The sequence below is a fragment of the Piliocolobus tephrosceles genome, chromosome 1 (genome assembly GCF_002776525.5).
Source record: "Piliocolobus tephrosceles isolate RC106 chromosome 1, ASM277652v3, whole genome shotgun sequence".
NCBI lineage: Eukaryota > Metazoa > Chordata > Mammalia > Primates > Cercopithecidae > Piliocolobus > Piliocolobus tephrosceles.
The window spans coordinates 160,525,083-160,540,575 of record NC_045434.1 but is presented as its reverse complement, the minus strand read 5'-3'; the positions used below and the strand labels follow the sequence as shown (position 1 = coordinate 160,540,575).

The window sequence follows — 15,493 nt, the reverse complement described above, 5'->3', positions numbered from 1 at the left end:
GGCCCATGCCTGTAATCCCAGCTACTTGGGAAGCTGAGGCAGGAGAATTGCTTGAACCTAGGAGGCAGAGGTTGCAGTGAGCCAAGATCACACCATTGCACTCCAGCCTGGGCAACAAGAGCAAACCTCCATCTTAAAACAAAAAAAAAAGAAAGAAAGAAATTGTAAACTTTATTGTAAGAAGCGAATAAGCTGGCCAGTAGCCTTGGAATATCTAGTTTACCTGATGGCTATATTTCTTACCATAATTGATACCAATATCTTATAAGGGCCAGGCATGGTGGCTCATGCCTGTGATCCCAGCACCTTGGGAGCCTGAGGTGGGCTGACTGCTTGAGGCCAGAAGTTCGAGACCAGCCCGGGCAACGTGGTGAAATTCCATCTCTACTAAAAATACAAAAATTAGCCGAGCTTTGGGGCATGCACCTGTAGTCCCAGCTACTTGGGAGGCTGAGATGAGAGGATGCCTTGAGCCTGGAAGGTTGAGGCTGCAATGAGTTATGATTGTGACACTGCACTCCAGCCTGGGCTACAGAGGAAGACTCTGTCTCAAAAATAAATAAATAAAAAATACTTATGAGTATGATTAGTGCAGCTCAGTTGTATGCAGCCTAATCCACTTTGAGACACTGAAAGAAAAATCAGCATCAACTTGGAAATTAAGTAACAGGCCATTCTGGTGTTAGCATTACAAATAATATAAACCTGTAAGTTCCAGCCTGAGTGGTTAGCTGTTCTCAACAGATGATTTTCTTACTATAACCTATATCTTGGACCAGCATTTAACACATCAGTTGTTTAGAATGTTTAACGTAGAAACATCTATAAATTTAAATATTAACTAAACCCTATTTTTTAAACTTACCTCTGTAACAGAAAAAAAATGAAACCATATCTAAGTACACTGGAAACTATTCCTTTTTAACAATTTTTACTTGACTAATGCGAAATCTTGGAACCCAAGATCAGTGGTAGGCTTAGGATTATACAGCAAGATGGAATCCCCTTGCTGTATAAAAAGCCCCTCATTAAATCAATGAGGTAGGATCAAAAGGAAAGACAGAACGCTAAAAGTTCTTGCGAAGAATCCTAATGACTTGTAGCAATAGTCTAATCGTAGTTTCTTTCTTTTTTTTCTTTTTCCTTTTTAAGGTCCAATTCATCTGTACAGTGGTTTATTTCTTGAAACAACAAAAACTAAGTGCCATCAAATAGAATTGTAACAACATACAGTTTTAGGCTGAAAATATAATGCCAATAATTAAAAATAGGTAACACTAAATCATGTTTTTGGTACAAAGCAGGAATATAAGAATGAATAATAAGCTTTAGCAGAAAGAGAAATCAAACTTAAAAGTCCTTTTTAAAAAATTTTTAATTTTAATTTTTTTAGAGACAAGGTCTCACTCTGTTACTGCGATCGTAGCTCACTACAACCTCAAACTCCTGGGCCCAAGTAATTCTCCCACCCCAGCCACCCAGTGGCTAGGACCACAGGCAAGCACCACCTCACTGGGCTAATTTTTGTATTTTTTGTAGAGACAAGGTCTCCCTACTTTGCCCAGGTTGGTCCCCAACTCCTGGCCTCAAGTGATTCTCCTGCCTTGGCCTCCCAAAGTGCTGGGATTTTAAGAGTATGCCACCACATTAGGCCTAAAAGTCCTTTAAATAGAGAAATTCCTAACAAAAGAAAGCCATTTGTCTTAGTATCCCAAACTGATCATTTTTGTTGTTGTTTTTATAAGAGACAGTATCTCACTATATTGCCCAGGCTGAACTTGAACTTCCGGGCTCCTATGGCCTCAGCCTCCTGAGTAGCTAGGACTATAGGCATGTACCACTGTGCCTAGCTAGCCAAACTGATAACTTTTGAATTCTGTTTAACATTACCATTCATCATCCATAATTTATTACAAAGAATAAAACGAAGTTTAAAATGCCCTTTATGTGCAAAAAATTAGTGTTTTTCTGATACAATAGGTACACAACTGCCATTTGTACTCTAGAAATCTCCCACATTTTGAAGACAATTTTTTCATAACTCAGTGGTATAAACTGACTGACCTCAATTAACATGGTATGAAGCCATTTATAGTCTTTATTTGTCCCACATACTGGACTACTCAGCTCTACTTGATTTGACAGACTTGTAGCAATAGTCTAACAGTGGTTTATTTCTTTTTTCTTTTTCCTTTTTAAGGTTCAATTTATCTGTACAGTGTTTTATTTCTTGAAACAATCAAAACTAGGTGCCATCAAATAGAATTGTAACAATATACAGTTTTAGGCTGAAAACATAATGCCAATAATTTAAAAAAATACACATTTATAATGCATTTATTAAAAAAAATACACCCTTGGCTGGGTGTGGTGGCTAATGCCTGTAAATCCCAGCACTTTGAGAGGCCGAGACAGGAGAATCATGTGAGGCCAGGACTTCGAGATCAGCCCTGGGAAACATAGGGAGACCTCATCTCTACAAAAAAATTAAAAGTTAGCCAGGCATGGTGGCACAAACCTGTAGTCCAGCTACTTGTGGGGCTGAGGTGGGAGAATTGCTTAAGCCTAGGAGGTCGACGCTGAAGTGAGAAGTAATCATGTCACTGCACTCTAGCCTGGGTGAATGAGCAAGACCTTGTGTCGAAAACCAAAAAACAAACACTTAAAGGTTTTCTGACACAGGCAAAAAGATAAAAGATATATTTTCAGGATAGTCCCCATAAATTATCTCATCTCTTGATGCAATCAAGATATAATATAGGCAAGTAATCTGAAAATTTAAGTGTCAGTAATGTACTTACACATTTCGGCAAGATATGGGCTTGAAAAAACCAACTTCATTCCCAGTAAAATGTGTTTCATTGCCACTGGAATCCTTACAAGTTATGTTGGGTGCTGGAAAACAGGAAACTGAAGGCAGAAAAAGTCAAGAAACTTTTTTTTTCTGCAGAGACAGTGTGTAATTGTTCTTTCTAAGACTAGCAAATATGTTATAACAAACTACCTGCCAATATAATATGACACAAGCCTTTAATTTTAGACAGGAAAAGTGACATTATGTATGTACTTACATGCAAGATAAATATAAAATGATATAGTAGTCTCTTAACACAAAAATACAAGACTTGCCACACTGGATTAGATGCATGGCTAATCTAATTCAATCTCCTGCCTCTGATAAAGGTACCAAGGGAAGAAATGCACAATATTACTGCCCTTTACTTCATCTCCAGAATTAAGAATACCGCTCAAATTTTTGTTGGTAATTCATTGAGCAATTTATCTATTAAATTATTTTAACACAATCTGAGTTTGTATTTTTAGCATATATCAACTATTATAGATAATTGCTGCTATAAATTATTTTCATTGATTCTAAATGTATTTGTTTCTTGATTCCCTCTGGGGTTTGATATAGTAGATTACTTCAGAATTTAAGCAATCTTGATCCTTCCTCATAACCCAGATGACATAATAAGAGGAAGCAACACTTATAGACTCAGGCAAGCACTGCCTTAACAGCTTTATAGCCTCATAATGCAAAGAATAAGACCTTTGGAATGAGAACAACTTATTTGGACATTGCTTCTTTCAAAACTTTGGATTCTTTACAGGTAAAAATAGTACCAAAGGGGTGAGTGCAGTGGCTCATGCCTGTAATCCCAGTACTTTGGGAGGCTAAGGTGGGCATATTAGGAGTTTAAGACCAGCCTGGGCAACATGGCGACACTCCATCTCTACAAAAAAATACAAAACTTTGCCAAGCATGGTGGCTTGTGCCTGTGGTCCCAGATACTTGGGAGGCTGAAGTAAGAGATCACTTGAGCCTGAGAGGCAGACATAGCAGTGAGCCAAGATTGTGCCACTGCCCTCCAGCCTGTGTGACAGAGCAAGACTGTCGAAAGAAAAGAGAAGAAAAGAGAAGAGAAGAGGAGACAAGAAAGAGAAAGGAAGGAAGGAAGGAAGGCAGGCAGACATATGTTGTGTAAAGCATAGTGCTTGGTTAGAAAAGGTATTCAAAGGCCGGGCGCGGTGGCTCAAGCCTGTAATCCCAGCACTTTGGGAGGCCGAGACGGGCGGATCACGAGGTCAGGAGATCGAGACCATCCTGGCTAACACGGTGAAACCCCGTCTCTACTAAAAAATACAAAAAAACTAGCCGGGCAAGGTGGCGGGTGCCTGTAGTCCCAGCTACTCGGGAGGCTGAGGCAGGAGAATGGCGTAAACCCGGGAGGCGGAGCTTGCAGTGAGCTGAGATCCGGCCACTGCACTCCAGCCTGGGCGACAGAGCAAGACTCCGTCTCAAAAAAAAAAAAAAAAAAAAAAAAAGAAAAGGTATTCAAAAAGTGTTTAGGGGCCAGGTGCAGTGACTCATCCCTGTAATCCCGGCAATTTGGGAGGCCAAGGAGGGAGGATCGCTTGAGCCCAGGAGTTTAAGACAAGCCTGGGCAAGATAGTGAGACTCTCTCTCTAAAGAAAACAAAATTAGCCAGGCATGGTGGCATGTGCCTGTAGTCCCAGCTACTCAGGGGGTTGAGGCAGGAAGATCTCTTGAGCCTGGGAGATCCAGGCTGCAGTGAACTATGATCCTGCCACTGCACTACAGCCCAGGTGACAGAGCAAGGCCTCTCTCTACCCTACCCCCCACCCCCCCCCACGCCCCCAAAAATATATATATATACACACACACAAAAAAAAGAGAGCTAGATTCCCTACTCTAGGAAATCAGAGAAATTCAACACTTAGAAGACTAAAAAAGAAATGAATATAACATTTTAAGTGGCTATAAAATTAACATAAGATTTTAGGATATGAAATTAATCAATCCAAAAGAAGCCTACAACCCTAGAGTTTGTTTAGACATACTTTATAACAATTTCATTTCATCCTTGTAAGAAAGAAGAACTTATTAAGTAAGCAAATTCATAATATTTTTCCTTTCACAAATAGGAAAACTAAGATTCCAAGAAATTAAATGAGTTGACTAAAGAGCAAATAATACTCTCTAAATCCTAGACTAAAACTCATTACTCTTAATCAATACTCTTTCCATGATATCATAATTATCCCACGCTAACACTGATTTCAGCAATAAGCAAAAATAAATCAATATGACAAGATCAAAGAAGCCAGTTATCAATAAATGTTAACTAGCAGACAAAATTAAGCAACAGGCTACAAGCCTGTAAATGATTCAATTTGCAGTTTTCTTGCAAAAAGGTTTGGTTCTAACCAACGTCTAGGATTTACATAATATCAATTCAAGCCAACAACTACACAGTATTCATTATAAAAAGCAGCATGTGGCTTTTTTTGTTTGATTGGTTTCTTTTTAGAAACAGTGTCTCACACTCTCTTGCCCAGGATGGAGTGAAGTGGCATGATCATAGCTCACTGTATCCTCAAACTCCTGGGCTCAAGACATCCTCCAGGCTCAGACTACCAAATAGCCAGGATTACAGGCACACACCACCACCACACCTGGCATAGAAAGGAGCGACGTTTTTCAAATACAGAAATGCTAAACCAGAAATAATGTAATCAGACAATGAAGTTTCATAACAATAAAAAAAGGACTAAATTTAGCCTGGGCAACTCTGCAAAAAAATACTTGGCTGGGACTGGTGGCGCATGTCTATAATCCCAGCTACTTCGGTGGCTAAGGCAGGAGGATTGCTTTAGTCCTGCAGATGGAGGCTGCAGTGAGCCGTGATCCCACCACTGCACTTCAGCCTGGGCTACAGAGCAGCAAGACTGTGTCTCCAAAAACAACAACAACAACAAAAAAATGCCAGGCGTGGTGGCTCATACCTGTAATCCCAATATTTTGGGAGGCTGAGGCAAGTGGATTGCTTGAGCTCAGGAGTTAGAAACCAGCCCAAGCAACATGGTGAAATCCCATCTCTACAAAAGAAATGCAAAAATTAGCCGGGTGTGGTGAGGCTAAGGTGGAAGGATCACTTGAGCCTGGGAGGTGGAGGTTACAGTAAGCAGAGATCCTGCAACCGAACTCCAGCCTGAGTTACCAAGTGAGACCCTATCTCCAAAAAAAAAAAGAGAGTTTTTGAAAAAAATAAAGTTGGCAAGAGCCAACCCCATCTCCATATTTTTAGCATTAAAAGAGTTCTCCTCTGAGAGTACCAGATTTGGAAAATAATCATTTTGCAACTATCAGAGTAAAGAATAGTTCCAAGGAACACTTTTTCCATTTTATGGAATGAAGTGTTGACCATTCTATAAAAAAAGAATCGTTCAGGCCAGAATCATTAATGGAATGTAAATCTGGGGGTGGTAGGAAGATATCTGCATGGCCTTAATGAGTATCCCTTTAGATTATTTATAATTGTGAAGAAAAACATACTAACTATACAGTAGAAAAAGCTGAGTGATAAACAATTAGCATCACCAAGGAGAAAGAGATACTTATCATGTGCCCCCAGATGTGAGATGTTGGGAAGGACACTCCATCAATTATGTTATTTTACAGCGTGGAATGTATACCCTAAGTCTAATCAAAAGGAAATATCAGACAATCCCAATGAGGAACACTCTATTAAATAAAGGGAGGCTGTAGTCATCAAACATGCAAATCAATGCCATAAAAGACAAAGAAAGTTGTGGAAATGTACCAATTTAAAGAAAACTAAATGTAAAATCTGATTTTAGGATCCTGTACTGGGAGAAAATGCTAAAAAGGCATTATTTGGGTCATCTGATAAAATAAGAATATGGATTAGATTAAAGCATATGTATTAATATTAAATTTACCAAAGTTTATAACTGAACTGTGTTTATGTTAAGAAAATACTTCTATTTTCATTTTTTTATTTTTTATTGATTTATTTTTTGGAGGCAGGGTCTTGCTCTGTCATCCAGGCTGGAGTGCAGTGACACAATCAGGGCTCACTGCAGCCTCACCTCCCTGGCTCAGGTAGTCCTCTCACATCAGCCTCCCAAGTAGCTGGTACTACACGTGTGCGCCACCATGCCTGGCTAGCTTTTTGTATTTTTTGTAGAGACGGGGTTTCACCACATAGCCCAGGCTGGTCTAGAACTCCTGGGTTCAAGTGATCTGCCCACCTAAGCCTCCCAAAGCGCTGAGATTACAGGTGTGAGCCACCACATCTGATCTGAAATATCTCTAAAGAAAAACACAGAAGTATTTATAGGGGCAGAAAAAAGTATATACACAAACAAATTGAGAGAGAGAAAGTATGTTAACAATTGGTCAATCTGGGTAAAGGGTATACAGATGGAGGTTTGTTCGTTGTTTTTTGTTTTTTGAGATGGAGTTTCACTCTTATTGTCCAGGCTGGAGTGCAGTGGTGCAATCTTGGCTCACTGCAACCTTAGCCTCCCAGGTTCAAGCGATTCTCCTGCCTGAGCCTCCTAAGTAGCTAGGATTACAGGTGATTTTTTTTTTTTTTTTTTTTTTTAAGTAGAGACGGGGTTTCTCCATGTTGGTTGGGCTGGTCTTGAACTCCCAACCTCAGGTGACCCACCAGCCTTGGCCCCAAAGTGCTGAGATTACAGGCGGGAGCCACTGCGCCCAGCCTACGGTGGAGTTCTTTGTACTACTCTTATTCTTCTAACTTTTCTGTAGGTTTGAAACTATCTCCAAATAAAAAGATAAAAAATAATATACTCTTTGAAACACTAATTTACAGTCAGAAGTTAGAATAAATAGTGGTTACCCACTGAGGCAGAGTAGTGACTATAAAAGACTATGAAGAGGGCTTCTGGCATGTTAATAATGTTGTTTCTTGATCTGGAAGCATTTACAGGTGTGTAGTTTGTGAAAATCATTTGAATTATACCTACATGCACTTTTCTGTAAAAATACTATAATACAAACTTAAGAAAATAAAGAAGACTTCTGTCAAAGGACCATAGTAAAATTTTCTGGTGGTAAAATCTAAATATTTTTTGTATTTCAGTGACAGAAAAATTGAAAGTACTTGCTGATATGTGTGTATATAACCTAGACAGAACACTTCTTTGTTTCTTTTCTTTTTTTAGACAGAGTCTGGCTCTGTCGCCCAGGCTGGAGTGCAGTGGCGTGATCTCGGCTCACTGCAACCTCCGCCTCCCAGGTTCAAGCGAGTCTCCTGCCTCAGCCTCCCAAGTAGCTGGGACTACAGGCATGTGCCACTACACCTGGCTAATTTTTCTATTTTTAGTAGAGACAGGGTTTCACCATGTTGGCCAGGCTGTTCTCAAACTCCTGACCTCACATGATCCACACACCTCAGCCTCCCAAAGTGCTGGGATTACAGGCGTGAGCTACCTCGCCTGGACTGACAGAACACTTCTTAAGGTCAGGGATTATGTCTTCTTTTGTAGATCACCTATACTGCCTAGCAGATGCCTGCCATGTAATAATTTCTTAATAAATAAACATAGGCCAGGTGCGGTGGCTCACGCCTGTAATCCCAGCACTTTGGGAGGCCGAGACGGGTGGATCACGAGGTCAGGAGATCGAGACCATCCTGGCTAACACGGTGAAACCCCGTCTCTACTAAAAAATACAAAAAAAAACTAGCCGGGCAAGGTGGCGGGCGCCTGTAGTCCCAGCTACTTGGGAGGCTGAGGCAGGAGAATGGCATGAACCCGGGAGGCGGAGCTTGCAGTGAGCTGAGATCTGGCCACTGCACTCCAGCCTGAGTGACAGAGCAAGACTCCGTCTCAAAAAATAAATAAATAAATAAATATAAATAAATGAACAAATTCTCCATCAATAACAACATTTTGTAATATAAATTGTCTTAATAATTAAACTAAATTTAGTTTTAAATTATTCATTACCAATAAATACTTTCTCAATAAACAAATGTGCTTGTTGAATGATACTGAGCTAACCAGGAACCGTTTTAAGATCACATCAATTTATTGTCACAGATGAATTTCTTTGCCTTTTGTCCCAATTCCTACTCACTAGCCCCAAACTCCCCTCTGTAAAACACTGCTCACGTTCATCCCTACCCAAACATTAGTTTATGAAAATTAAACAGCCAGATGTCGTGGCTCATGCCTGTAATCCCAGCACTTTGGAAAGCCAAGCAAGTGGATTGCTTGAGCCCAGGAGTTCCAGACCAGCCTGGGCAACATGGCAACATCCCACCTCTACCCACCCCCCACAAAAAATACAAAAAATTAGCTAGGTGTAGTGGCATGTGCCTGTAGTCCCAGGTACTCAGGAGGCTGAGGTGGGAGGATCTCCTGAGCCTGGAACGTAGAGGTTGCAGTGAGCAAGGACGGTGCCACTGCAGTCTAGCCTGGGTGACAGAGTGAGATCCTGTCTCAAAAAAAAGAAAAAGAAAGAAGAAAATTAGGCTGGGCTCAGTGGCTCACGCCTATAATCCCAGCACTTTGGGAGCGCAAGGCAGGTGGATCACCTGAGGTCAGGACTTCAAGACCAACCTGGCCAATATGGCAAAACCCTGTCTCCAGTGAAAACACAAAACTTAGCTAGGCTTGGTGGTGCATGCCTGTAATCCCAGCTACTTGGGAAGCTGGGACAGGAAAATCACTTGAACCCGGGAGGCAGAGGTTACAGTGAGCTGAGACTGCGCCACTGCACTTCAGCCTGGGTGACAGAGAGAGACTCTGTCTCAAAAAAAAAAAAGAAAGAAGGAAAAGTAAACATAGTTTGAGAATTTCACAATAGTTCTTCATATACCCGGTGAAAAAAACAAAGGAAAAATAATTTTGGCTAGAAGAATGAGAGAGATCACTTAACTCACACTTTTTACAACTCTTAATATTTTTCTCCTATGTTAGAACCAAAAAGCATGTTTCATGAGCTATTTTGATATCCATCTCCAATCAGGACTTAGAATTGATTCACCATAGCTAGCCCACGAGCTTCTGTGTGTTTTAAAAAAAGGCAACTAGCTGGGCACAGCGACTCATGCCTGTCATCCCACCACTTTGGGAGAGCAAAGCAAGAGAACTGCTTGAGCCTACGAGTTCAAGACCAGGCTGGATAATATAGAGAAACCCTCATCTCTACAATTAAAAAAAAAAAAAAAAGCCAGGAAGCCAGTCCAGGTGGCTCATGCCTGTAAACCCAGCACTTTGGGAGGCCTAGGCAGGCAGATGGCTTGAGCTCAGGAGTTTGAGACCAGCCTGGGCAACATGGCGAAACCTTGTCTCTACCAAAAATACAAAAAATAAAATAAAACAAAATAAATTAGCTGGGAGTGGTGGCGCACACCTGTAGTCCCAGCTACTCCAGAGGCCAAGGTGGGAGGATCACTTGATCCTAGGACGCAGAAGTCGTAGTGAACCGAGATGGCACCACTGCACTCCAGCCTGGATGACATAATGAGACCTCCCAGAAAGAAAATAATATATGCCTTATATAGGAGATATTGCTTAGTATGTATACATTTATTTTATTTAGATATATTACATTTAAAGAAAATGTTTTCCCCCCCCCGAGACAGAGTTTTGCTTTGTCATCCAGGCCAGAGTGCAATGGCACGATCTCGGCTCACTGCAACCTCCACCTCCCAGGTTCAAACAATTATCCTGCCTCAGCCTCCTGAGTAGCTGGGATTACAGGTGCCCATCACTGCACCCGGCTAATTTTTCTATTTTTAGTAGAGACAGGGTTTCACCATGTTGGCTAGGCTGGTCTCGAACCCCCGACCTTGTGATCCGCCTGCCTCAGCCTCCCAAGGTGCTCAGATTACAGGCATGAGCCACCATGCCTGGCCATTTAAAGGAACTTTGCAAGTAATCCTTTCCTTTGTAGTTAACTTATAAATATCCTTTGATTTGCCTGTTTTACATTTCGAAGTCTTTTATATCATAGCTTTCAGAACACAGAGAATAGAGTTACACATAAAGAAGAATTAGTTCTCAAATAGTTATTTCAATCATTCATATGAAAGATGCTAGAAATCTGTGAATACTATTGTAACTCAAGCATCTCGCTTCATACTGGGAAGCTGGCAGCCGGCTGTCTCAAAAAAAGAGAAAAAAAAAAAAAGCATTTTTCTAGCCTCCAGGGTGTTTTTTTTGTAGATATGGGGATTCCAAAGGAAATTATACAACTGAAAAGAATTTCTGGCCGGGCGCGGTGGCTCAAGCCTGTAATCCCAGCACTTTGGGAGGCCGAGACGGGCGGATCACGAGGTCAGGAGATCGAGACCATCCTGGCTAACACGGTGAAACCCCGTCTCTACTAAAAACTATAAAAAACTAGCCGGGCGAGGTGGCGGCGCCTGTAGTCCCAGCTACCCGGGAGGCTGAGGCAGGAGAATGGCGTGAACCCGGGAGGCGGAGCTTGCAGTGAGCTGAGATCCGGCCACAGCACTCCAGCCTGGGTGACAGAGCGAGACTCCGTCTCAAAAAAAAAAAAAAAAAAGAATTTCTGCCCCAAAAGAAGTCTGCCCTCGTGCCCTCCAGTTAGGTGTTTTCTGGAATAAAATGTTGAATCCACTTAAGAATTAGTGATAAATTTATAAACATGTAAAAAATCATTTTGGTGCCAACTGAATGCTAAATACACACACACAGGCCGGGCGCGGTGGCTCACGCCTGTAATCCCAGCACTTTGGGAGGCCGAAGTAGGCGGATCACGAGGTCAGGAGATCGAGACCATCCTGGCGAACACGGTGAAATCCCATCTCTACTGAAAATACAAAAAAATCAGCCGGGCGTGGTGGCGGGCGCCTGTAGTCCCAGCTTCTAGGGAGGCTGAGGCAGAAAGGCGTGAACTCAGGAGGCGGAGCTTGCAGTGAGCAGAGATCACCCCACCGCACTCCAGCCTGGGTGACACAGGGAGACTCCGTCTCGAAAAAAAAAAAAAAATACACACACATAAAACAAACACCCCAAATCAAACAAACATAATCAAATACAAACCAAAGTAATATAATCAAAGTAATAAAAATGACATTTATCAAAGCGACATAAACGATAGTGATGAAGTTGCTGGGAAGCATAAAGGACTTATAGGTATTATGGTACTAGCCAAGAACTATCAGGTAAGTATTCACAGATGATGTAAGTGGAGAGCTAAAGGAAAATAAAAGGAAGACTTTCCATGTGAGGGAATGATATGCTTATTCATTTGGGGAAAATAAAGTATACAAAATATAAGTACACTTTCCTAACTGAATCTGGGAACATCCACATCCGGCCCTATTATTATTTATATGGTGAAACTTCACCATTTCAGAACAAGTAGAATTCTTTTTTAAATTAAATACTGACAGCCCCTAGCTAGTTCTCCAATTTTACGTTACTCTGGTAACTGAGTAATAATGTTATAATTTAGAAAAAATGCATTTATTAATTGCCCTTAGTGATCATACATTGACCTATGAAATAATGTTTTTAAAATTATTTTTAAAGACATGTTTCTGGAAGTCTTACCATGAGCTGTGTAGTTTGTACAGTTAACTGGTTCTTGCGTAGCATCATTTATTTTTGGATCTTTACAAATATATGTAAAAAAAAGTTAAGGAAATATGGACTACATTCCAACACAACACATTATCATGCCTATACTATTCATATTATATACTCATGTTGATATTCACACGTAAATAAAGGCTGCTAGTTTGTCCAAGTCAATAAGCATATGTACAAATATACTTTTAGTATTGCTAAATAATACTTGAGGCAGGAGGATCACTGGAGCCCAGGAATTCGGGAAGAACAGCCTGGGCAACATAATGAGAAGTCTATCTCTACAAATAATAATACATAAACATTACAATAAACCTTTAAGTTTGTGCCGTAATTATCCACGCTTTTACTCATGAGAAAACAGAGTTCAAATAAGTCATCCAAGGTTACAAAGTGCAACAGAAGTTTGTCCACTGAGGTGGCTCATGCCGAGGGGGATGCGGATCGCTTGAGACCAGGAGTTCACGACCAGCCCGGCCAACATGGCGTAAACCCCGTCTCTACTAAAAATACAAAAATTATCCGGGTGTAGTGGCGCATGCCTGTAGTCCCAGCTACTCAGGAGGCTGAGGGAGGAGAACTGATTGAACCCGGGAGGCGGAGGTTGCAGTGAGCTGAGATCGCACCACTGTACTCCAGCCTGGGCACACAGCAAGACCCTGTCTCAAAAAAAAAAAAAGAAAAAGAAAACAGCCGGGCGCGGTGGCTCAAGCCTGTAATCCCAGCACTTTGGGAGGCCGAGACGGGCGGATCACGAGGTCAGGAGATCAAGACCATCCTGGCTATCACGGTGAAACCCCGTCTCTACTAAAAATACAAAAAACTAGCCGGGCGAGGTGGCGGGCGCCTGTAGTCCCAGCTACTTGGGAGGCTGAGGCAGGAGAATGGCGTGAACCCGGGAGGCGGAGCTTGCAGTGAGCTGAGATCCGGCCACTGCACTCCAGCCTGGGCGACAGAGCAAGACTCCGTCTCAACAACAACAAAAAAAAAAAAAAAAAAAGAAAACAGAAAGAAATTTGTCCACTGGCAGTCTAGCATCTCATGAAGTGTGAGGATAACAGGAGGTAATATACATAATATATAAAGTTAACGATAAATGGGCAACACACATCGGCTAGATCGTTACTACTTGTCTTCCCCCTAGGAAGAGGTGGCAAACATTTCCAGGGTAAGAGACTATCCATCTTTGTATTACTAGTGTCTAGAACGGGGCCTGGCATACTTCAGGATCTACATGTTTTATTGAACAAGTAAGCACACTGATAAAAAAGAAAAAAAAAGTGGATCAGAAGAGCACGCGCCAATGACTAGTAAAATCATAAGGAAATCACAAAGGGTGGCCTCTGGCCCTGCCATCTCCACAACTCTGTTCACCTTCAGGGATCCTTCCTGAAGGATCTAGACCTTCAGGGATCTAGAAGCCACAGATCAGGTTATCGTTTTCACTCAGTAAAGCCCTAGCCGATCCTAAGGGCAGCGACCCACCTGCGACCCCAACTCTACCTCGCCTCCATGGGGGGTGTTCCCCACAGAGGATATTGTCCCACTTTGAGGTCCTCGCACTTAGGCGACTCCTCGCTCCCGGCGGAGGTGGCAACAGCCCCCCAGGGTCCTGTAGTGACTGAGACGAACCAGAGGACACCGAGGAGTCTAGCAGTCGCGGCCTCCGGAGCAGATGGACCTGACGGCCACGCGGCCGCCATCTTGGAGACCGACACTTCCCTCGCCTCTTCCGCTTCCGCCTCCGCCCAGGAGCTGGAGGGAGAAGGGCAACTGGGCGACGTTCTTAAAGGGACCTCGCAAAGGATAGAGGCCAGTTCCGTCGCTTCGGAGACCCTTTTAAAATATGCATGTACCCTGTCCCTCGGGACGAATTTTGCCTCTCGAACCCTTGGAAGGAGCTAAGGTTGATCTTTGAGTGCTGGAGGAAGGAAACGACTAGTTTAAGCAATCAGGTGCTTCACCCGCTTCTCATTCCCGTGCTCTTAGCTGAGGCTTCTGGATCCTCTGAAAGTGCCAGCGGCGCCTGAGGTTGGAATCAATGCTTTCCTGACATCATCGCAATTAGCCCAGATAGGATTTGGGTTTACAGATAAGGAGCAAGGCTCAAAGACGCTGAAACACACTGCCCTTAATCACTAAGTGACTCAGTCGGAATGAAATTGATGTTTGCCAGATTTCAGATATATGCTCTTACTAATTGACATAATGTCCTCCTGTAACTTTTTAGAGAAGGATTTTGGAAGGCTGCCACGAACAGAACTTAAAAACTCTGAAAGACATTACACCTTAAAAAAAAAAAAGTGACAATTTAGGTGGGAGATGATTTGGGGGGTGGAAACTGTAACAAGAGGAAACCAAATTTTATGACTAAGTGAAAAGTTGAAGACTTTTTCCCTCCATCTGTTGTTTTTAAATTTCTATATGTTCTAAAAGTTCTGTGGTGGGGAACTTTAATAGTGAGAAAAAAATGTTTTCTTAAAGTTAAGTTTAATCTTTTTTTTGTCTAACAATATAAAAATTTGAATTTGAGTGGTGCTTCTTCATCCATACTTTAGCACATTTCAACCACTTTGGTGGTTCTGAAACTTTGAGTAGCATCTGAATCACCTGTAGTAGTTATTAAAAAAAGAATGACAGACCCGGCTCTCAGAGTTTCTGATACAAAAGACGTAGGGAGAGACTGGATAATTTCCATTTCTAGGAGTTCCCTAGTGATGTGGATGTTGCTAGTCGGGGGACCGCTCTTCGAGAACACTGGTATAATGAGAAGTAAATTTTTTTTTTTTTTTAAGACAGAATCTCGCTCTGTCACCCAGACTAGAGTACAGTGGCACGATCTCGGCTCACTGCAGCCTCCGCCTTCTGGTTCAAGTGATTCTCCTGCCTCAACCTCCTGAGTAGCTGGGACTACAGGCGTGTGCCGCCACGCTCAGCTAATTTTTGTATTTTTAGTAGAGACAGGGTTTCACCATGTTGGCCAGACTGGTCTTGAACTCCTGGCCTAAGTGATCCGCCTGCCTCTGCCTCCTAAAGTGCTGGGATTACAGGTGTGAGGCCACTGTGCCTG

At 42.1% G+C, this 15,493-nt stretch overlaps 1 protein-coding gene across 1 annotated transcript in view; it reads right to left on the bottom strand.

Moving 5' to 3' along the window:
- The window catches only part of TM2D1 (TM2 domain containing 1), a 41,918-nt gene extending 27,745 nt beyond the window's left edge, over positions 1-14,173 (bottom strand). Inside the window, exons 1-3 of the mRNA XM_023187413.1 lie at positions 13,963-14,173; positions 12,388-12,461; positions 2,802-2,910 (exon numbers count right to left, since the gene is read on the bottom strand). Of these exons, the coding sequence (XP_023043181.1) occupies positions 2,802-2,910; positions 12,388-12,461; positions 13,963-14,126 (347 nt within the window). The 5' untranslated portion in view covers positions 14,127-14,173. The remainder of the gene's footprint in view (positions 1-2,801; positions 2,911-12,387; positions 12,462-13,962) is intronic.
- Between the last annotated feature and the right edge of the window lie 1,320 nt (positions 14,174-15,493).